Source organism: Bufo bufo, chromosome 4 (assembly GCF_905171765.1).
Source record: "Bufo bufo chromosome 4, aBufBuf1.1, whole genome shotgun sequence".
In the NCBI taxonomy this organism is placed as follows: Eukaryota; Metazoa; Chordata; class Amphibia; order Anura; family Bufonidae; genus Bufo; species Bufo bufo.
Genome location: NC_053392.1, coordinates 571,321,660 through 571,345,816, shown reverse-complemented (window position 1 = coordinate 571,345,816; position 24,157 = coordinate 571,321,660). Strand labels below are relative to the sequence as shown.

Below are 24,157 nucleotides of genomic sequence, written 5' to 3'. Positions count from 1 at the left end.
TTAACACGGAAGAAGACAGTATACGGCTGCAGATGGATCTGGATAGATTGGAAATGTAAGGTTATGCACATGGGAAGGAATAATGCAAGTCACTAGTACATACTAAATGGTAAAACACTGGATAACACTGACATGGAAAAGGAGCTAGGAATTTTGGTGAACCACAAACTAAGCTGTAGAAACCAGTGTCAGGCAGCTGCTGCCAAGGCCAATAAGATAAGGGGTTGCATCAAAAGTGGCATAGATGCCCGTGATGAGAACATAGTCCTGCCACTTTACAAATCACTAGTCAGACCACACATGGAGGACTGTGTACAGTTCCAGGCTCCTGTGAACAAGGCAGACATAGCAGAGCTGGAGAGGGTTCAGAGGAGGGCAACTAAAGTAATAACTGAAATGGGGGGACTACAGCACCCAGAAAGATTATCAAAATTAGGGTTATTCACTTTAGAAAAAAAGACGACTGAGGGGAGATCTAATAACTATGTATAAATATATCAGGGGTCAGTAAAGAGATCTCTCCCATCATCTACAGTCCTGATCAAAAGTTTAAGACCACTTGAAAAATGGCAAAAAAATCATATTTAGCATGGCTGGATCTTAACAAAGTTCCAAGTAGAGCTTCAACATGCAACAAGAAGAAATGGGAGTGAGACAAACATTTTTTGAGCATTCAATTTAATGAAAACAACGAATAAACTGAAACAGGCTGTTTTTCAGCTGATCAAAAGTTTAGGACCACATGCCTTTAAAAGGCCAAATCTGTGCAAAGATGTGGATTCATTGTCATTTTCTGTCAGGTAGTCACACGTGATGGCAAAGGCAAAAAAACTCTCCCTTTTTGAATGCGATCGGGTTGTTGAACTGCATAAGCAGGGTCTGTCACAACACGCCATCGCTGCTGAGGTGGGACGCAGTAAGACAGTCATTTGGAATTTCTTAAATGATCCTGAGGGTTATGGAACAAAAAGTCAAGTGGAAGACCTCAAAAAATTTCATCAGCACTGAGCCGGAGGAACCAATTGGCTGTCCGTCAAGACACTGGACGATCCTCGACCCAAACTAAGGCCCTTACTGGTGCTGACTGCAGACCCATAACCATCAGACGGTATCTGAGACTGAAATTTAACCTTGATGGTCCTGATGGTTTCCAACGTTACTGGCATGACAAGCAGATTCTACGCGCCACAGTGGAGGGGGCGCCATAATGGTCTGGGGTGCTTTTTCGTTCCCCTGATCTAAATCCAATTGAGAACCTTTGGGGATGGATGGCAAGGGAAGTTTAAAAAATGGACAACAGTTCCAGACAGTAGATGGCCTTCGTGCGGCCGTCTCCACCACTTGGAGAAATGTTCCCACTCACCTCATGGAAACGCTTGCATCAAGCATGCCGAAATGAATTTTTGAAGTGTGTCACGACCCGTGGTTAGGTCGTGACTCTGTGTCTTCACATGCGGTTGCCTTTGGCACGGGGTTAAGGTGTGTCTGGTAGGTGTGGTGGGTGTGACCTCAGGCCTCCTTATATGTTGGTGTGGTGGAGCCTGAAGGTCAGTATGACCACAATGGCTCCTTGCTTGGATCCACCTTTGGAAGAGGGTGCAGCTTGCATCGCCATATGTCTGTGGGGTGCATGCGCGTTCTCCGGAGGGAGAGCGTTTTGGGGATCACCGTTAACGGCGCGGTTGGTGGCTTATTCCCTGCCACCTTACCTGCCGTGTCCGTGTTGGTGATCCCTCGTCCCTCTCTATGTTCCTATCTCTGGTCGTCTGCTGGCAGCATTCCGTTGGTGTTCCGGCTGTGTGCTGGTTAGGAGTGTCTGTTGGCAGCGACTGGAGTGGGAACGTGAGTAGAGAGTGGACGCAGTGTCAGTGCGGTCTCCCCGGGCTGTTTCATTGCTGGTCTCTGGTTCCTGTGTGTTGCTCCAGAGCCTGGCAGTCGGATCTTGGTTCCTGTGTGTTGCTCCAGGGTCCGGCAGCAGTCCTGGGGAGACTCGCATGTACTGTCGCTGATTCCCCCATTTTTTTCCCTTCTCCCATCCCTTTTTGAGTTCCTCACTAGTTTCCCCTTTTTTTTTTTTGGTGGGGGGGCTTTGAGGGGTGGGAGTGTCACGCCCATGTTTATGGTCGTGACTCCTGATCCGCATGCTGTTGCCTGCGGTTTGGTTTTATTGTCAACCACATGGTGAGGGCTGCTTGTATGTTGCCTCACGTGTGGTTGCCGCTGGCATCATGATTGTACTTGCAGTATAGCAGCCTGAGCTGATGCTAGGCAGCTTTCTGTCAAGTGCATGCGGTTACACCTGGTTGGGGGTGTGTGTGTGTACAGTACAGACCAAAAGTTTGGACACACCTTCTCATTCAAAGAGTTTTCTTTATTTTCATGACTATGAAGGCATCAAAACTATGAATTAACACATGTGGAATTATATACATAACAAACAAGTGTGAAACAACTGAAAATATGTCATATTCTAGGTTCTTCAAAGTAGCCACCTTTTGCTTTGATTACTGCTTTGCACACTCTTGGCATTCTCTTGATGAGCTTCAAGAGGTAGCCCCCTGAAATGGTTTTCACTTCACAGGTGTGCTCTGTCAGGTTTAATAAGTGGGATTTCTTGCCTTATAAATGAGGTTGGGACCATCAGTTGCGTTGAGGAGAAGTCAGGTGGATACACAGCTGATAGTCCTACTGAATAGACTGTTAGAATTTGTATTATGGCAAGAAAAAAACAGCTAAGTAAAGAAAAACGAGTGGCCATCATTACTTTAAGAAATGAAGGTCAGTCAGTCAGCCGAAAAATTGGGAAAACTTTGAAAGTAAGGGCTATTTGACCATGAAGGAGAGTGATGGGGTGCTGCGCCAGATGACCTGGCCTCCACAGTCACCGGACCTGAACCCAATCGAGATGGTTTGGGGTGAGCTGGACCGCAGAGTGAAGGCAAAAGGGCCAACAAGTGCTAAGCATCTCTGGGAACTCCTTCAAGACTGTTGGAAGACCATTTCAAGGGACTACCTCTAGAAGCTCATCAAGAGAATGCCAAGAGTGTGCAAAGCAGTAATCAAAACAAAAGGTGGCTACTTTTAAGAACCTAAAATATGACATATTTTCAGTTGTTTCACACTTGTTTGTTATGTATATAATTCCACATGTGTTAATTCATAGTTTTGATGCCTTCATAGTCATGAAAATAAAGAAAACTATTTGAATGAGAAGGTGCGTCCAAACTTTTGGTCTGTACTGTATGTATTCACTTTCTATGTCTGGTGTGCACAAGGTTTATGTATGTGTGCACTGTGACACTTCCCTTCACTTGTGGCTGCCCGTGGCAACGTTTGGTATTGTGTACATGTGGTGGCAGTGTCTCGGCCTTCTGGCTGACTCCCAGGACAAGGTTGCCACGCATGTCGTTGCCTGCGGTAACAGCTGCAGTGTAATTGTTTATTGTACACTTCCCCTTTAAGTGGCTTTTTTCCTTGCCTGGTGTAGGAAGGGTTAACTCCATTCTTAGTGTGTGAACACTGTGTGTGGGTGTGGCTACTTGGGCTATTTAGCTTCCGCTGGATGCCTGTATCTGAGGGGTACTTCAGCCATGGTTTGCTGGAGTCATCCTCCTGGTATATTCCATCTTCTTGTGAGGGCCACCCTTGTGGTCATAAAACCTATGTATGATGTCAAGTTGATGTGTTATCCTTTCCGTGTTTATTATAGCTATGGATGTCCTGGTTTCCTGTGTGTTTTGTGGTGTGCTGTCTCCTTGATGTTTGTGTGGACAGCAATACTGGCGCATGGGTTCTAGTCAGCAAGGCTGTGGCAGGTAGGTTTAGAACTAGTGTTGTTCACCTGCCATATCCATATGTCTGTATGTGTTTTCCCCTTCCTTGAAGCTTGGCCAGTGAGACTCCTGTTCCTCCGTGTCCTGGAGGAACAGGTCGTCTTACCCTGCTCCTAGTTCAGGGCCACCCTGAGGGCTAGTAGGGACCCCAAGGTTTCCGGTGTATGAGCCCTCCCACCATCAGGGTTGGCTCATACGGCTAGGAGTCAGGGTCAGTATTAGGGACGCGATAGGAGGTGACCTGCTCCCTAATTCTGTCGTCCTGGTCGAGCAGCGACCAAACATCTTCTGGCATCGCACGGCTGAGGGTTTTCCCCATCCTCAGTCGTGACAAAGTAATAAACAATAACGGCGGAGCTACTCATTACTGAGTTCATGTTTGGAAGTTGGATTTCTGTTTTGGGGGGTTTATTTTTTTTTTTAAAGGTGTGGTCCTAAACTTTTGATCAGCTGAAAAACAGCCTGTTTCAGTTTATTCGTTGTTTTCATTAAATTGAATGCTCAAAAATGTTTTGTCTCACTCCCATTTCTTCTTGTTGCATGTTGAAGCTCTTCTTGGAACCTTGTTAAGATCCAGCCATGCTAAATACCATTTTTCAAGTGGTCTTAAACTTTTGATCGGGACTGTATTTATCCCCAGGACTGTGACTGTGACAAGGGGACATCCTCTGCGTCTGGAGGAAAGAAACATAGAAGAGGATTCTTTATGGTAAGAGCAGTGAGACTATGAAACTCTCTGCCTGAGGAGTGGTGATGGTGAGTTCACTAAAAGAGTTCAAGAGGGGCCTGGATGTGTTTCTGGAGTGTAAGAATATTACAGGTTATAGTTACTAGAGAGGGGTCGTTGATCCAGGGAGTTATTCTGATTGGAGTCGGGGAGGAATTTTTTCCCTAAAGTGAGGAAAATTGGCTTCTACCTCACAGGGTTTTTTTTTCCTTCCTCTGGATCAACTTGCAGGATAACAGGCTGAACTGGATGGACAAATTTCTTTTTTCAGCCGTATAAACTATGTTACTATGTAACTGCTAAGTTTAACAAGACAGGCTGTCTTGACTGTGTGATGGCGTTTTTGTTACAGCTGTTGCCTGGCCATGTTCAGAACCAATTAAAGTCAATGACCATTTTTTTTAATGCCCAGTGAGGATTGGCCATCAAAAAAATAGGACATGTTCCACTTGGCCGTTTTCACAGCCAGATGGACCCTGTTGAAATCATTGGGTACGTGTGTAACAGTTGTTTAGACAGGAGTGTGCCCATCTAACAGCCATTTTAAACGTGTACACTATGTTTAATAAAAGGGCCTTTCCGCGGTTAAAATAAATAAAAACAACAACCTAATCCACTTGCAGGACCTTCTTTCCCATGACGTGACACCACAACGCTGGGAGCTTCAGGTGCTGGTGCCTCCAGTGCACAGCAAGTGTTCCCAGACATGAAAGTGGATGAGATGAGTATTTTTATTTTATAAATGATCTGTTTGCACTACCAGGGGGCCATTAAATATATATACTGAGGCACTTTGTCGCTACACCCAACAAAGAGGTACAGAAACTAAAGTTATTTAACCCTTTCAGAACGCCGCCTGTTTCCTTTATTAATTTCTTCCCCGCCTTCCAAAAGCCATAATTATTTAGTTTCCTCTTCACATAGTTGTTTGAGGGCTTGATTTTTGTGGGACAAGTTGCATTTAGTAATAGCACAGCTTGTATTGAAAATGGGAAAAATATTTATTTGTGTGGTGAAATTGGAAAAAAATCTCAATTCTGCCAATGTTTTTTGGGATACTTTTTTGGGGTTTTAGCATTCACTGTGTGCTAGAAATGACATGATGACCTTATTCTGCCGGTCAGTACGATTATGAAGATATTACAGAGTAGTGTGAGGGTTTGTTGATACCAATTATGTTTATTTTTGTTTATTTATTTTCTATGTAAAATTGGGAAAGGGGGAGGGTGATTTTGTATTTTCAATATTTTTATTGTTTTTCAATTATTTAGAAAAACAAACATTTAATTTGTTTTACTATACTTTTTAGTCCCCTTAGTGGACTTGAACATGCAATCTTCAGATCGCTTGTCCCATAGAATGCAATAAAATACTATTGTAGTCTATGGGATTTTCAGATAAAAAGAATCTCTCACCCAACTTACAGCACATTGAATCCTTACTGGTTATTCGGTGCATGGACATTCAGGGCTGGCCACTCTGTGCAATATTCCAAGAAAAATATGGGTTGTACAGCAGTTCCAAAATGATATGCTTTATTATTCACAGAAAAGATTAAAACCCAAAAGCTGACGTTTTGAGTGTCAAAGCACCCTTAATCGTAGAGCCATGTGTCATTAAAACATGTCAGCTTTCAGATTTTAACATTCTCCTTGAATTAATAAAGCAGATTACTTTAGAAGTGGTGAACAATCCCTTTTTTCTAGTCATACTGTAGTGGTTGCTGTAGTGGAAATGTAGCCTTCCATGCCAGTCAATGAAATACCGTGCCGAGCATGTAATATAGGGATGGGTCCACTAGACTTAGAGCTGCTATTAGTAAGTAAAGGTGGTCATATACATTTGGTAAATGTTGTCCAAAACCGCCAATTTAAATGGGAAAAGGCAGCGATCTAATATGTATGAGGGTGTCTGGGTGCTCACCCAACAGCAATGACAATAATGGCTACGGCCGTGTATGTGAGCCCTTAGTCTCATCTGGACAAACCTATCATAGCCACAGTGGAGAGTTTCTAATTAGGAGCAGCTCCTGCTCTCTTGATCCTGGCAATGGATTATTTTGTCGGCTATTTATTTGTAGCAGAAATGTATAGCCAATCTAAAGTTCCTCAGGTGACAATAGCTGAACTCCAAGGAACCAGGTGCCTTCAAGAAACAGCCCTTCAAAAAGACTTTAAAGAGTAACTAAACTTTTAATTAACTTTTTGGTAAAATATCCCTAATGTCCTAATAATACGTTTTGTAATGTACTTGATTAATGCATTTTTAATTTTTAATAGAGATACCCCCCCAACCCCAAGTGCACCTTTCCTTGTGCACTTAAAATCCACTTTTCTGTACACAGAGTCTACTCTTTATGAATGGGACCGCAGAAAACGGAGTACGGTAAGGAGCACACATTGCTGCTCCTGCCTGTGCCTCTACCCCCCCCCCCCCCCCACGAGATTTACTAAATCCTGACATAGCACATAGGTACCCTGTAACCGTGTGCTATATAAGGATTAGCTAAGCGGAGTGGCTCCTGTATGTGCCAGCTTCGCTAAGCTGTCACCTCCGCCAGGCCATAATACGTGCAGTAAATACATGTATAGAACACCTGTCGCTGACTCCGGATCAGCCATTTGTATGTCGATACACCTGTTCCCCAGCATTGAGAGGACTCCTGTGTATTCCACATCTGGTTTTTGGACACATAACTGTAGAATGGGGGTGAGTATCCACATACAAATTATATCTGGAGGTGTTCTGTACATGTATTATTGTACTTAATAGACTCGCCGGAGGTGACAGATTTCTTTCAAAAGTAAAGACAGGGTGTTTCACATCTTTAGAAAAGCGTTTAAAACCTGAAGAAGCCCATTAGATTTGCATCATAACCAAGACTCCCTGGAAACATCCTCAGGAACGTCTTGTTTTATTTAAGCTTATTTAGCAATATACATCATTTTCTCATTTCTTGAAGTGCTTACAATGCAATTTGGTTACTAATTGCTACATAAGCAACTGTTTAAAGTTTAAGCTGATGTGTTCTCCTAGTTAATGGCTGGCCAAGCTACACAAATAGCACACTTACCAATGTTCTATATTTAAACACATGACTTGTGATTGATGGATTACTTTATATTTGGATGTATGTGCTGTGATCATGTCGCAAAAGCTTCAATTAATAAATAAAGGTTTAATATATAATTCATTTTATATCTTTAATTTAATAAGAACTTTGCAAGATGGTTTATTTTTTAGATGGCGAAATATCCGGAAAGTAGCGCTTGAACCCCAATGCAAAATCTGTAACAGGACCACACACATGCCAAGCACCATTTATAGTAGTGGTCTTTTAATTTGGGCAGATAGAACTTTGGACCTTCTCATGCTCCAGTACCCAGATGAGCTAGAATATATTTGCTCCCTTCAGAGACCTCTAAAGCTGTCATTCAGAAACGATGGGAGCGGCTGTGGAGGAGCTCAACGCATAGATCACTTCACAGTGAAGCACCTCCTCCAGGGCACTTGCAAAAACAGAATTTGTCAGAATAAAACTCTACATTCACACTACTCCTGATAATAAAAGTGCAGCAAAAGATATGTTTACACTGCTCTTCCCAGCCTCTGTTGGCAACAGTCCAGCATGGTCAAAGCACACACACACTGAATGGCCACAATTATATGCGTTGGGTCTTCTTTGACCGTCAGAACTGCAATAATTCCTCATTGAATAAGTTTTTACTAGGTGTTGAAATCTTTCTGCAGGAATAATGGCCCTTGCACACAGGATAGATTCCAGCAGTTGCTGAAGATTAGATGGAGGTAATAAAATGCTCTAACAACCTGCTCTTCCTTGTCTCAGAGATTATATGATTAAGATCTGGGGACTGTGAAGGCCAGGAAAGGAAAGCAAACCCTATATCATCTTCCTAGAACCTACTCATGACCATACAATCCTTGTGTCATAGTACATTGTCCTGTCCTTCTGCCATAAAAGAGTGAACTTGGTCAGCCACGGAGCTTATGTAAAACCTACTGTCTGAACATCCATCCACAAGTATTAGTGGATCCAGGGTGTCCCAAAAAATATTCCACACACCATTGCTCCATTTCCACCAGCCTGAACTGTTGATGACTGACAGGAAGGTTTCATTGAGTCATGCTGCTTGTGCCAAATTCTGACCCTCCCATCAGCATGGTGGAACACAAATCTGCTTTGACTAGGTGATGTTTTTCCACTGCTCAATGATTTACTTTTAGCGCTGGACAATGGCACTTGACCTGGTCATCTGCTCTTGCACTCAAAGTGTCCTAAGGAACCATGAGTTGTACATTCAGACATGTTATTTGCAGCACCACTGTTTTATTGGGCTACAATTTGTTTGACTATGCACTGCCTGTTGGTCAGAACAATTCTTTACATGCTCTTCTGACCCCTTTCATCGACAATTTGTTTAGGTTCTCAGGATCGCTGGATGTTTTACCTCGATCACACTGTTCTCAATATACTCTTGACTCCCATGCAGGATAAAACCTTGCAAAGTTAGCACTTTTGAAATACTGGCCTCAGTTAGTCTAGTACTGATGACCATGCCCAGGGGTGGACTAGGACTTTAAAGTGGCCCTGGGAAAAAAAACTAAAAGCGGTCCCATGTTGTAGACAGGTCCAAATTGACAAAAGGCGGGGCAACACAAGTAATCAAAGACAACAGAAATGGGGAGGGGCAGCAATACTGCAGTGCAACTCAAAATACTGCCACCAAATACCACAGTGCAGCACAAAGTACTGTCTCTCCTGCTGCATTATTCAACTTTATTACCATCCTGAGGACTGCAATGCAGTTGAATTTAGGAGGCACCTGCAACCGGCAGCCAGATGCTGTACCTGATACTCTTACTATTAATTAATGCTAAGAGCATCAGATCCTCAGGATGATCTGATCCGCTGGACATTGGCCCACCATGAAATTTCCCTGTAAGGTCTATGGCTAGTTTGGTCCTGACCATGCCTTGTTCAGAGTCACTCAGATCACTAGATGTTCCCATTCTAATGTGGATTCAGACTAAAACTGATCCACGTGAATCTTGCTGTCTTATTTTATTTTGCACCCCGGGGTCACGTATCTAATTTCCGTACAGGGAAGCATCAATCATGAAAGAACATCTCTAATGAGGTGGCCACCCAGTGTCTGTATACATATATATATATATATATATATATATAACTAAAAAATCCAGAATGTTGTTAGTAAACTCCTGGAAAACTCCCTTTTGTTTTTTGACCCTTTTTTTTTCTTTGAATTATAATTATTGTCTAATTCCACTTGAGAAATCTCTTAGTGATCAGTTCAATACATGAAGGATGGGTAATTGAAAAAGCTAGGGAAAGCGATGAGTTTAGTTTTAATAGGCACTGGTAATTATATTCTGACACACTGAAAATCATATTAGTACACGTGGAAACGAGAACATATTTTCATTCATTAGGCAGTTATAAATGCACAGTACTTTCAATCATTACTGGATTCAGTAGAGCTACTTAAGGACTCGACGTACCCACCCCATTCATTAAACTTCAGTGTGAAGAGAGAAGGTCTCATCTGCTAATGTGAGATCTGCTGGTTGGTGTTTTTTTGTGTTTTGAGTATTTTCTATATTTTTTAAAATCATTTTTTTTTTTTAGCTGACTGTGTCCTATGGGGGTTATACTTCTCTCATAGGATATAATCTTTGCAATATTAATCAAAAGCAAATTTCCTACACAGCGCTCATTTACATTAATGTAAGTCTTTGGGTCACTTGCTATTATTTGAGTGTGTTTCAACATATGGAGGTAGTGAATAATAGATTGCAAACCCATGCTGGGAAGCAAGATTACGTTTTCAAAGGACGTAATTTTTGTTTACTGGGTGTTATTAATCTCCAATTAAAAACATTCCTCAACTTGCTGAATGTGGATATTATTTTTCACTGAAAGCATTAATCTCCCCGTCTATATGTTAACATTTCAGGCTTCAGTCTAAAAATAAATGCACTTGGTTGGTATAAGCAAAAAACAAAAACAAAGAAGAATTTAAAAAAAAGACAATTAAGAGAATTTTTGTTAACTGAGCTGAAATGCGGTTACACAGTGATTCCAACGTAGTGGAACATTATATAACCCATTAAACACAATGACAAACAGTAGATATTTTTATTTTTAAGGTATTCTAGTCCAGGATGTTTATTGTGGCTGAGGTTAGTTGACCTATTCCTTCCCAGAATTGAATTATCATGGTGTCTTCTTGTGATCAAAATATAAATATGGCCCTCTCCATGAGTCATCGATGTATAGGAGGTCCTCCCAGTATGCCTCCAGTGACAAAGGTCAGAGGAAAAAAACGATTGGGCATTTTGGGTTTAAACAGTTCCAATCCTTTGAAGAGATAAGCTACTGCTCAAGGTTTCTGAAAGTGACGCACGCATGTTTATGGTGTCATCAGGGACGAACTGGGATCTTAAAGTGTCCCTGAAAAAAACCTAAAGGCGGTCATTTATGACCTGATGTACAGCAGAATCTGCGACTTCTTTCCCACTCCCGCCAGGTCTAAAAAAGTGGGTGTGGTGTGGGCGGGGAAGGAAGCTGGCTTACATTTAGAATCGGCACTGCCTGTACCAAAGTTATGTAGAGGCCAGCGCCTCTACGTAACTTTGGCGATCCACCGCCGGCTATAGAGCTTATTAAGACCGGCGTCTAAAGCACCAGTCTTAATAAATGTGCCCTTAAAAGTGGCCCATATTGTAGTTGGATCCAAATTGACAGAAGACGGGCCAACAGAAATGGGCAGGGACAATAAAAGTAGGCATGGCCTGCAGTATCATAGTGCAACACAAAATATCTCCCCAACAGAAGCAGATATCACTGTGCAGCACAAAATACCACCCCAGCAGACCAGATATCATAGTGCAGCAGAAAATACTGCTGCCCTCGCCACAGTATTCAACTATATTACTGCTCTAAGAATGTGATACAGTTGAGTTCAGGAGGGCACTTGCAACCGATGGTCAATTACACAAGTATCGGATGCTCCCAGCATTAATTAATGCTGAGAGCATCAGATCATTATGTACCCAGCCGGCCATGAGGAGGACTCAGGCGCCCCCCCCTGGGCATTGGCCCACAGGTTCTGACAAAATAAGGTCAAACTAGTGTTTGACCAATAGTCGACATATAGTCATAGGGTCTACGGTAACATTGCTATGCCAAGAGGGGCATGCATGACACAAGGCTTCTTGGTCATGTCTTTGAATCCCTGTATTGTACATTGTCCTCTCAGGTTCTGCATTAGGCATAACACAGCGTATACGTTTTGCTTGGACTGTTCCTTTAGTCCCTTTTTATAGGCATGACTATTAAAATTTCCTTCAAACATGGAATATTTTTGACAAAATTACAGCAAAAGAAAATTGCTTCCATACATCTGGGCTTGCTACTGCAGCATGTGCGTGGATTTTTGCAAATTCAGTTCAGACGAAAATGTCCAGACACTTCTACAAAGGTCTAAGAAGAGCTTTGTCTTTTTGTCTTGCATTTTATTTAGGTTACATTCAGAGACTTAACATGAAGCTTCATGGCCCAAATACAAAATAAGTAACAGGGCCCCAACGTGCCAAGTGCTGTTTGCAGTGCTGGTGTTTTCTTAGGTGGCAGAGGTCTATATTGAATCCCCCTCAGATACAATGACTTGAGTATGGCTGCTACCTCTGCAACCCCTATAGCTACTCCCCTGGTTACTCCAGTCAAAATGCTCCAGGAATGTGCTTTGACATATAAAATATGTCTGGAAAATGTAGAAATATTTATTGGAAATGCTGTAAAATCCAAGTAGCTAAATAGGCAAATAAACTTTTTACATCTTCTCAATGCCTTAGAATAAGAATTATAGAATATTGTTTGTCAAGAGAATGAACCACTTTTTCGAGGAAAAATTTGCATCTTCACTAAACTTAACTTTGCTCGTTATAGAAACAGATACATTAATGCAAAAGTGTACACTGAGTTTACTGCTGTCTCTTAAGAAATATGAGTATTACAAGCATTGATAGAACAGGTGCTCAAGAACGTCCATAGGACACCAGGTCTCCTTTGTAAAGTTCTCCTCCAGTTACCACTTCCAGCTGTTAAATGCATCGCCTATGGCACTATAGCATATCCTATAGATGGATATGATTGAAAGAGTCAGCATGGTTATGGCCAATTATGTAAGGCTTAATTATGGAGTGCAGCCTGACAAAAGCCTCAAGGTACCATATGGGAGGAGGGCCTGATTTGTAAAATGTTCATTGAAGCATCAGTTCTGAAAACCACACTTGTATGACTAATGGTATAAACTGTATCTTGCTAACGTTGGATCAGTGCAGTTCACCGAGTGGTCAGCCTCCAAGTATATGTTCACAACTAAATATATGTACGGCAATGAAAAAAGGCCACTAAACCCAAAAAATAAGTTGCCTATAAAGCAAAATGTATAACCATATATGAAAATGATTATCTAAAGTGGTGTGTAAGTTGGCACATGGAGTCCCTGGGCTCTTACCTCGGTGCCTTCAGTGTTTCTCCAAACAATACAGTATTAACAAAGATTTTCTGTTATATTGGTAATACGGCACCCGATGAGCATGATAATTAATTTTTTTATGGCAAATTCATATGACATATGACAAAGATGCCCCATATAAAACCAGAGCCATATACAGTATTGTGCAAAAGCTTTCGGAAAGTGTGGAAATGCTGCAAAGTAAGAAAGCTGTTAATAATTAATTTTTTATCAATTAACAAACTATGAAGCAAATGGAGCAAAAGTGAAATCTCTAAATCCAATCAATATTTGGTGTGACCACCTTTGGTCTTCAGAACAGCATTTGTTTTTCTAGCAACACTTGTGCACCGTTTTTGAAGGAACTAGGCAGGCACGTTGTTTCAAACATCATAGGGAAACTAACCACATATCTTCTGTTGATGTAGGCTTGCTCAAATCCTTCTGTCTCTTCATGTAATCCCAGACAGGCTCTAAACATCGCTTTCAGGACTCCTTGTTCTTCACAACACTGTAGATAGTTGCTAATGACATTGGCTCTATGTTTGGGGTCATTGACCTGCTGCAGAATAAATTTTGAGTCAATCAGACACCTCCTTGATGGTACTGCTTAATGGATAAGTATCGACCTGTAACATACCCTTACCCTTCCCTGTAAAAATCTGGTCCTCTCTAATCCAGAGAAATGCTTATTTTTTGCTAATGAGAGATAAGGTACAACATGGGCATAAATGTGTGCCTCTTCAACTGCCCAGCGCTCTGCTTTGGTTTGACAAGGCCAGGCTTCCTCTTACATTATCACTCCTGGCTCTGAGATCCCTTGCCCGTGCTGATTGTTCAAACTTCTGTGCATGCGTAGAGCAGCCCTTGGTCCTGACCTGGCCTCTGTGGAGTGTGCAGTGCATGTGCCAAAAGTTTGAACAATCAGCGCTGGATTTCAGAGCAAGTAGTAGTGATGCAGGGGAAGCCTGGCCCTGTCCATCAAAGCAGAGTAGGAAGCTGTGGGCTGTGAAAGCGGCACAGCAATAGTACACAGAATGGTGTGGCCCCATGTAAGGAGTACCAATGACCTAATTAGCGTAAAGATAAAAAGAAACATTTCTCTGGATTAAAGGACCAGAATTTCACAAGAGCCTACATTCCAGAAGGATAGACTTCCTTTAAGGGTTCATTCACACGACCGTATTTCTGGGTCCACATGCAAAAAAGGTAGAGCATCTCCTATTCTTGTCAGCGGACAAGAATAGGTATTTCTATCATAGGGCTGGCCATGTGTGCTCCACAAAGTGCGGAACGCACACGGCCGGTGCCCATGTTTTGCGGATCTGCAATTTACAGACTGCAAAGCATTTACGGTCGTGTGAATGTACTCTAAACAGTGAGGGTCACATATGAATAAATGTACCTTAATAAACAGCTGAATAATATCTGCTGCATTATCCTTGTGACTTTCTTACTTCTTACTTACGCACTTTGTAAGGCTACTTTCACACTTGCGGCAGAGAGATCCGGCAAGCAGTTCCGTCGCCGGAACTGCCTGCCGGATCAGGCAAAATGTATGCTAACTGATGGCATTAGTAAGACTGATCAGGATCCTGATCAGTCTTAAAAATGCCTGATCAGTCGAAAAAATGCATTGAAATGCCGGATCCGTCTTTCCGGTGTCATCCGGCAAAACGGATACGGCATTTATTTTTTTCACCTTTTTTTCGATCTGCGCATGCGCAGACCGGAAGGACGGATCCGGCATTCCGGTATTCTGAATACATTCCTATGGAAAAAATGCCGGATCCGGCATTCAGGCAAGTCTTCAGTCTTTTTTTGCCGGAGATAAAACCGTAGCATGCTACGGTTTTCTCTTTTGCCTGATCAGTCAAAACTACTGAACTGAAGACATCCTGATGCATCCTGAACGGATCACTCTCCATTCAGAATGCATGGGGATAAAACTGATCAGTTCTTTTCCGGTATAGAGCCCCTGTGACGGAACAATATGCCGGAAAAGAAAAACGCAAGTGTGAAAGTACCCTTAGTTACATAGTGAGCTATTATCTTCAGTGACTATGCAAGCATCAATATTCTCATAAAATGTTCATAAATGCCTGTGGAATAAAGGCATTCATGGGCATTTCTAAGCATGCATCTAAAGCTCTAAACAAACATTATAACAGGGTAAAAATGAAAGCCGGTGCATTAAGGGTACTTTCACACTAGCGTTATTCTTTTCGGTATTGAATTCCGGTAAAGGGTCTCAATACCAGAAGAAAATGCATCAGTTTTGTCCTAATTCCGGTCTGCGCATGTGCCGGGCTTTTGATCTTTGAAAAAAAAAATTATACCGGATCCGTACTCCATATGCCTTCCATTTTTCCGTTCCGTTCAGAGATAGAATATGTCCTATTATTGTCCACATAATGGACAAGAATAGCACTGTTTGATCAGGGGCCAGCTGTTCCGTTCCGCAAAAAATGTAAAGCACACGGACGTCATCCGTATTTTTTGCGGATTTGCTTTTTGCGGGCCGCAAAATACTGAAAAAGCCATATGGTCGTGAGCAAGAGGCCTTAAAGTTGGAACTTTCAAGGGCATAGTCAGAAGAGGATGCTTTCGTAGGAATATAATCGATGTTTTCCCAATTGAGTCTCTGGTTCCGCTGAAAGGGTTCTCAGCTGATGTGTTGCTGTCAGATGATGCCTGTTCTGTCGGTGATGTAAATTCTTTATCCTTTGTATATAGATAATTGCAAAAGAAAGACATACCATTGCCTTAATAAAATATACTTATATAATAATTATATTTAGCTAATGGCTACTATATTTAGCCATTCTAAAACTGGTGTGTAGTCTCTCTTTAAAAAAATATCAGAACCCAAAGTTTCTTTTTATGTATTTTTGAGTTCCGTATGGATGCTGTATGAATTTTTTCTTGCTTCACAGCCAATCCTTGTCGGTAGCAAAACAATGCATATGGAAGTTTTTGTATGGAGTCTATTCTTTAATTTCCATTACCTTCTTTGGTGGCAATCAGCAACCATACACCAGCCGCATTTACATGTCACTATTTTTCGTAAGTGCATTCAACAAGGGCTCCATACAAAAACAGAGTGTGACTCCGAGGTATGAAATCCTCAATAGAATATCACTACCACTGGATTATGACTCCATCACTACCACTTGGAACTGGTATAGATCCATAATATTACTGACCTACCCCACGTCTGCCGAAAGCATGCCCAACATAAATCTTCTCTAGATATTTTAACGTTGGCTTTGATCGTATAAATCCATCATTGCTGCAGTTTAAAAAAATAATATCTACACGGTGCCAGTCAAGCACACAGATTAAAAATTACTTAAAAATAATATTTTTTTCTAAAAAGAATTACCTATTCTAGAAATTCAGTAGCGGTAACCAGTCACTTTTTATATGGAACAATGATTATCAGATTTTTTTTTTTTCATTTTTCTTTTACTTCTATTGAAAAAATCAGATTGTATCATGTAGAGAAAATTGTTACAGCTGCCAGAATCGCATAGAGGAGTGAAAGAGGAGCTATTCTTTTAGGATCTAGTCAGTCACTGCAGATGATTTTTTAGCAATACGATTGTGTATAGTTATTTATAATCTTAGAGCGAACTAAAACAGTGGAGAGGCTTTGAAATAAAAGTGCAATGAATGATGCCTTTAGAGTAAACACACCTCCCACGTCTTCACAGCTCTTATGAAGCTTTATTTTTGGGCTCAAATGATGTTTCTTCCCATTGGTGAGCATTACATCATAATGTGACGTAGCCATTGGGGGGCGCAGAAGCAGCCATCGCCTCCAGGCCCTGGAGTATGAGGGAGTCCAGAGGCCTCTCTCCACATTATATATTGCACATGGTAGGTTTTGCCTTGGTTCTTCAAGGTAGGCTACTGTGGGACATGTAAAACAAAAAGAAAATTCAAAATCGCTACCTTCACCGGATTCCTGAAGGACCTGCTAAAAGTGGTCTTGAGATAGGTTTGCAAACATCTTATTTCCTTTTAACACTGATTGTCATCCAAGCATCTTCTGTGTTTAAAAAAAAGAGAAAATGCAAAAAATTAAAATGACCTTTTTTGTGCTTTTCCCCCCCTTCTTTAGCGTTTTACGATGGGATAATGAGACAGATGTCTCTCAACTGGAAGGACATTTTGACATTGTTATGTGTGCTGACTGGTAAGTACATAAAAAACGGTAACTAGCGTAACAGGGGGAAAAAAATAGATTTGTTGAAGTAATTGCACTGCTCCGCTCTCTGACGGCTGAACAAAGTCAACAAATGAAGCACTAAACCGCCTTAACCTCAACAAATTAATATTCATCTCTATGTGACAGTCATGAGGTAGTCTTCTATCAGAGAGTAACTTCTACCACATTATTTCCTGAAGATTGATTTTGAGAAGCATTTCCATTTTGCGAAATTGCCTCTGTTTCATGCTTGACGTATCAGTAAATGGACGACTTAAGCAAATTGCAAATAATTATGGTTCAGGGAGGAACAGTCTGAAGGAAAGGGAGTTTATCAACACAAACAGCTCAATTAACTTACTTGTTACTAAATATCCGACTACTGATATTAGCACAAGCAAGGTTGTGCAATTTTTTATTTTTTTGCATAAAAGTGATCGCCCCAAATCGTCTTCTGCACGGAGACCATACGAGATGTAGCAACGTGTTGTGACACCAGCTATCTTAAGTGGGGTCCAGAATAATTCATGTATAAGAAAATGCCTTTGAGTGATCTGTGGTCTTAAGCTGAATTCTAATAGCTATTTAGAGGGCTTTAAATACATACAAGGCCTTTGCTCAACTCGGGAACTTGTACACGTCAATCGTTTGAGATTAGAGGCAAATTATATCTGATATTTCTGAAGACTGCTGAAGTTAAGTAGACAGTTATTAATGGCAAAGTAATAGGGAGGAACATTGTATCATGTTCTTTATTCTCCGTAAAAATCATCCTACGACATACTGTAACATGTAATTAAGAGAACAGGTATTATTTCACCGGAGTTGACAGAAATAGCATTAATCAAGCATTTCACCATTGTCATCTAATTCACAGCTCTGCTTGTGTTTTACATATATTAGTTGAAAGCTCTTGAAATCTTTTTGCCAGTTTCCACTAGGTTTTCATGGATGACTGTTTAATCCAGAATGAATGTCCCACCTCAGTGATACTGTGTGTGCTATATTTACTTTCATTTATTTTTTACTTATTTTTTTGTGTTCTGTGTGTATATATATATATATATATATACACACACAACATATATATATATATTTATTATTAAAGCAACATTCATTCCATGGTGCTGTACATATAAAAAGGAAAACACACACCTATATATATATATATATATATATATATATATATGTACAGCAGGCTGGATTTCCAGCCTGCATTTGTGGGAGGGGCATAGGGTACTTATCCTGCCGCACGTCCTCTCCAAGGTGTCGGCATCGCGTGGTGTGGCTTCTCGTCTTGCGTGACGTCATTCTCGTGCGACTTCCGGTTCCGGCCTTCCCAGCGTCCACGGGCAGCGGCGGCACTCCTCTCCTACGCTGCGATCTCAGTAAGCGAAACCGGTCTGATTCGCTACTCCACCCGTCTGCTATCACGGGCAGCCGCCGCCAGCTGCGCGGTCCCCTCAGGCTTTACCCCCGCTTACTGCGCTCCCTCCGCTCGTCAGGTATGGGGCATGTGTATAGCGGCCCCCGGCTGCCTTACTGTCAAGTCCGGCGCATCACCGCAACTCCCCCAATTGTAAGTGCTACCACAGTGCTCCAGAAAGTCTTATTTCCTGTCATGACGGAAAATATTACTACCAGATATGATGCCTCATTATAGTATTACTGCCGGTGCCCCTATGATTGAATGATTATTGCCCCACAATTGTGCTATGTATTGCCCCTCCTTAAACTGCTGCCACTGACTCAATTCTAGGAAATAATACTCGCCAGCCCCTATTTCCATGCTGTCTTCTAGCAATGCAGTTCACACGTGGCCTAACATAGGCAGCATGGTGATGTCACTTTCCACCTGCATAACACAGCAGGTGCCAGATGGTGGGATCATAGTGGGGCAGGGAGCCAAACACTTGTACATGTCTGCTGAATGCATGACAGAACTGGGTAGCCATCCCACTTCTCCCCCCCCCCCCCCCCCCCCGTTTTGCAGCGCTCCCACGTTTCTCTTAAATTGCCCCTGTGTTTGCTATCCAGGTTGACTATTTTCATTATACTTTCCGCTCATGAATCGCAGCATCCTCAAACGGCCTGGGTTCCATCTCCCCAAACCACGGATCGCGGGTCTGGCCGGTGGAGAACCGTCCTCCGTTTCTATGCTGCGTCCCTTCAAGCAGCACTTCCACTGCCGCAGGATAAAAAAAACAACTCCTGCCTGATACGTTCGGGTCGTCTTCGTGTCCTATTTTCCTGATACGTTCAGGTTTCTTCGTGTCCTCTTGCCTGATACGTTCAGGTTTTTCTTCGTGTCCTGTGTCCTGATACGTTCAGGTGTTTCTTCGTGTCCTGTTTGCCTGATACGTTCAGGTTTTTCTTCGTGTTCTGTTGCCTGATACGTTCAGGTTTTCTTCGTGTCCTGTTGCCTGATACGTTCAGGTTTTCTTCGTGTCCTGTGGCCTGATATGTCCAGGGTTACTTCGTGTCCTCTTGCCTGTTACGTTCAGGTTTTCGTCATGTGCTCTCGCTCTTCGTGTCATTTGTCCTGATACCTTCAGGTCCTCTTTTGTCCTGTTGCCTGATCTGCTCGTTTGTTTCGTCAATCCAAGTCCTTTTCCTTTGTCTACTCACGCCACTCACGTCGAACTCCTCCCCTACTGTCCTGTCACACTTCTTGTCTTCTGCCTCATAAGTGTACCTATCACGGTCAGTTCATGCTTCTTTACCTGTCACGCTCAGGTCCTGTTGCTCTCCGTTGCCATCACGCGCGGGTCATGTCACACTGGTAAATTCCACGCTGGCATCCAGTTGGGGCTTCGTCACCAGAGGCGTCTCGGCTCTCGGTCTTGTTTACAGGGCCCAACCTTTCTAAATCACCTGTCACGCCAGCACATGTTTTTGTGATTCCTTCAGGTCTTGTCCTTCCGACGCCTGGAACCGTTCAGGTTATTTCCACGTTTCTTCTGCCTGATACGTTCAGGTCAGTTTCGTTGGCCCTGGGCATGCTTTCTGTCCACTCATCACGGCACCTGGCATGTGCCACTCGTCTACACAGCACCATCTTTCATCTCCTTCAGAACCAACTCCTGGTGCACCCTGGGTCTCCAATCCGATCATTCTGCACCGTCTATTGTTTTTTCGTAAATTCCTGACAGGTTGTAATTTCTTTTCTCCTTATTCAGGTTTCGTTCTTCCTGATCGTCAACTACGTAAGTTCCGTTTCAGAATATTTTGGTGTACCTCTTCACGCAGGTACCAGTTAGTTTTCTTCCTCACTTACCGATCCCAGGTTCACGGGGTGTGAAGTTCTTTACCCTCTTTGCGGACATACCCGGCCTTTTCGATTGCGCCCAGTGTTCCATTTAAATTCCATCCTAACCCTTCTTGGCTCCAGGTAAGTTACAAAAAAATAAAAATAATCTTGGTATTACATGAGGTTTGTCAGTTCACTTCAGATCCTCCCAACAGGGTCTGGCTCGAACGGTGTGCCCATATTCAGTGGCATCATGTCCCACGTGTCCGACATTGAAGACTCGATGTCTATACCGGAGTCAGCGATCTCCGAAGCAGCCAGCCGTGCTTCTTACAGACATTGGACTATCCCTAGGATGGTCACGGGACTCAAAAAGAAAGGGATCCGCCACTCTGCATCAGCACGAAAGGCCGAGCTGTACCGTCTGCTCTTTCCCGAATCACCCAGGGCTCCCGAACCACCCGGAGCCTCCGAAGACCTGGTCTCCATGTCTACCATTCAACTATCCCTGACCCAACTCCACGCAACCATCAATAACTTAGCGTCTTCAATGTCGCACATCGATTCCAGGCTCCAGGCCGTCAAGAACAAGATTTCCACGTCTCCTCCTCCCCCAGAACCCGAAGCCGTTCCTTCCACTTCCCGGTCTAACACCCCAGGTACAAGTCATGGCACTCCCGACATCGCCCCCGCTTTCTTCGTGCCAGAAAATATCAGGCGTGATATTCTGGCAGGAAAGGACATCAACTTAGCCGCCATCCTGATCTCCCCCCACGACACAGTCGAAAACCGGACAATTGCCTGCGGTGATGTATCGATGGTGCTCAGGTCTAAAGATGTCCGCCTCAATAGGAAGCTTACCATCCCCGAATTCATGCTGACCTTCAGCCTGTACCGTGACATCGTGTGCTCCATGCATCCCCACCGCAGGGAGGAACTAGACACGTACCTGTACAGGATCACCGAGTTAGGGTACAAATACTGAGGCTCCGCCTTCTACGAATACCATCGGTCATTTTCCGCAAAGGCAGCAGCTGCGTTCCTCCAATACCAGCACGTCACCAACTGGGCTGTCTTAGACATGGAGCTTTTTTGCAGGTATTTTGCCGGCCAGAAAGCCCCAGCTTGCTCCGGCTGCCAATCAGTCCTCCATTCTTCCGATTGGTGCCCCCATGTCTCCAACCACACCCCTGCCAGGCCAATAATCAACACCGGAGCGCAAAAATCCAACCCTTTCACGGTCAAACTCGGCCGTCCCATCACCTTCTTAGGGAAGAATCAAATATGCAACAATTTCAACTTAGGTTTCTGCAGTTATGACAAGTGCAAAGCATTACACATTTGCTCTATCTGTTTTAGGGCCCACCCTCAGTCCTACTGTTACCAACGAACGGCGAAATGCTCCTGACTAGGCGGGGTCAACATTGACCTGTTACTCTCCCTCCTCCAACAGCACCATGACCCCAGTTTCGTCCTGTTTCTCAAACAGGGTTTTTCCGAGGGTTTCCATACAGGGTTAGTCACCCTTCCGCAGGTCACTCATGAATGCCCCAACCTTCTCTGATTTCTGGCGGACCCTTTGGCGGTGGACGAATTGTTGGAGGCTGAATTGTAGAAAGGATTCATGATTGGTCCATTTGCCAAATCTCCTTTCCTTGTGTACCGGGTCAGCCCCATAGGCCTAGTTGTCAAGAAATCCTCAAATAAAAAAAGATTAATCTACGACCTGTCTGCTCCTCATGCATCCAGCACCCCCAGCCTAAATTCTCTGGTCCCGTCGGATGAATTCTCAATGCAGTATTCTTCTCTGGACGAGGCCATAGAGCTCATCTTACAGGTCGGGGCAGGAGCTCGGTTATCGAAGGCTGACATTTCTGACGCCTTCAAGTTGCTGCCAATTCTGCCTCACCTGTGGAAGTTCTATGGCGTCAAATGGAGGGCAAAGTATTATTTTGCCACCCGCTTGACGTTCGGGTCAAAGATCAGTTCGCCCAAGCACTTCACTGGATTCTGGTCAACCATGCTCATTGTCCAAGGGTGATCCATTACTTGGACGACTTCTTGCTCATCGAGCAGGCCGAACACGTCCCGGACAGGCTGGACAGCCTCCTCAGCCTGTTCAGTCGCCTGAACGTCCCAGTGGCCCCATCAAAGGTTGAGGGCCCCTCCAGGGTAATCACCTTTATAGGTATCACCCTGGACACCGTCAAGATGGAGGCCAGCCTTCCCCTGGACAAGTTAATTAGGCTAAAGGACTCAATGGCCAGGCTCGCGGGTACCTGCACGGTGTCAAAGTTGGAACTCCAAACGTTGTTGGGGTCTTTCAACTTTGCCGCCAGGATCATGCCCCAGGGCAGATCGTTTACCTCCGGCCTACTCAGACTCCTCCCAACAGCCTCAGATCAGCATGCCCTCATCCACCTCGGACGCGATGTGTTGGCGGATCTGGCCATGTGGTCAGTTTTTTTGTCCAGCTGGAACGGCATCTCCCTCTTTGTTCCCCAGTGGAACGATGCCTCCCCCTTGGTGTTTTCCGATGCTGCCGCATCCCTCGGTTTCGGGGCCATCTGCGGGGACCAATGGTTTGCGGTCCCTTGGCCCGCGCAGGTCTCTTCAGACCAGGAGGCCGCCAAGTCCTCTCCTCTGCTCGAAGTATACCCCATTGTAGCAGCAGCTCTCGTCTGGGGGCAGTCATGGAGTAACAGGCCAGTATGCTTCATGACGGACAACCAAGCGGTTGTCGACATCCTCGCCAGGGGTAGGTCCAGCTCCCCCAAGGTCATGCGTCTAGTTCGCAAACTCACCTGGCTATCTTTGCAACACAACTTCCATGTCATCTGCAGGCACATAGAGGGCAAAAAGAACACCGCAGCCGATGCCCTGTCCCGATTAAACTTTAATTTATTTTTTCAGGTCATGCCAGGAGCCCGGAGAGTCGGAATCAAACCTCCAGGGTTCGAAGCCCTGATCATGGACTAGAGGAGTACATTTCCGCAGCCCACAGTCTCATCCGCAAGTCGCTCTCAGCTAATTCTGCCCGGAACTATCTAACGGGGTGGAACACCTTCAGACGGTTTTCACGCCTTCATCCTAGGGGGGACAGGGATCAAGTCTCCTTCGTCCTGGCTTTTTTGGCGTACTGCCACAAGGAGCTCCGGTTATCCCACAACACCATCAGACTTTACTTAGCGGGCATCCAGCATCACCACATGATCAATCATCCCAGTCATATCTCCCTCTTTTCTTCCCAGGCGGTTAAGGCAGTCTTGAGAGGCATCCAGAAACTCTCCTCTCCATCCACTCCCACCAGACAACCGGTCACAGGGGATTTATTTCCAAAAATTTCTGCCACCCTAGATGGTAGTCCTTTTGGCCCTTTTAAAAGTTTGATCCTCAAAGCTGCCCTCTACTTCAGCTTCTATGGGTTCCTTAGGCCTGGGGAGTTCTGCTGCACCTCAACCCAAAACTTAGGGCCAGCAATTAATCAGCTTCACCGTAGTCTCGACCATTTCATTTTTCTCCTACCTTCCTCTAAAACCTCCCAAGTCGGTCCACCGGTTCAGATCGAGTACT

General features: G+C 43.7%; 1 protein-coding gene across 1 annotated transcript in view; it reads left to right on the top strand.

Moving 5' to 3' along the window:
- Nucleotides 1-24,157, top strand: part of CAMKMT (calmodulin-lysine N-methyltransferase) — a 534,662-nt gene that overhangs the window by 396,171 nt on the left and 114,334 nt on the right. Inside the window, exon 8 of the mRNA XM_040430327.1 lies at nucleotides 17,248-17,322. Coding sequence (XP_040286261.1) covers nucleotides 17,248-17,322 — 75 coding nt within the window. The remainder of the gene's footprint in view (nucleotides 1-17,247; nucleotides 17,323-24,157) is intronic.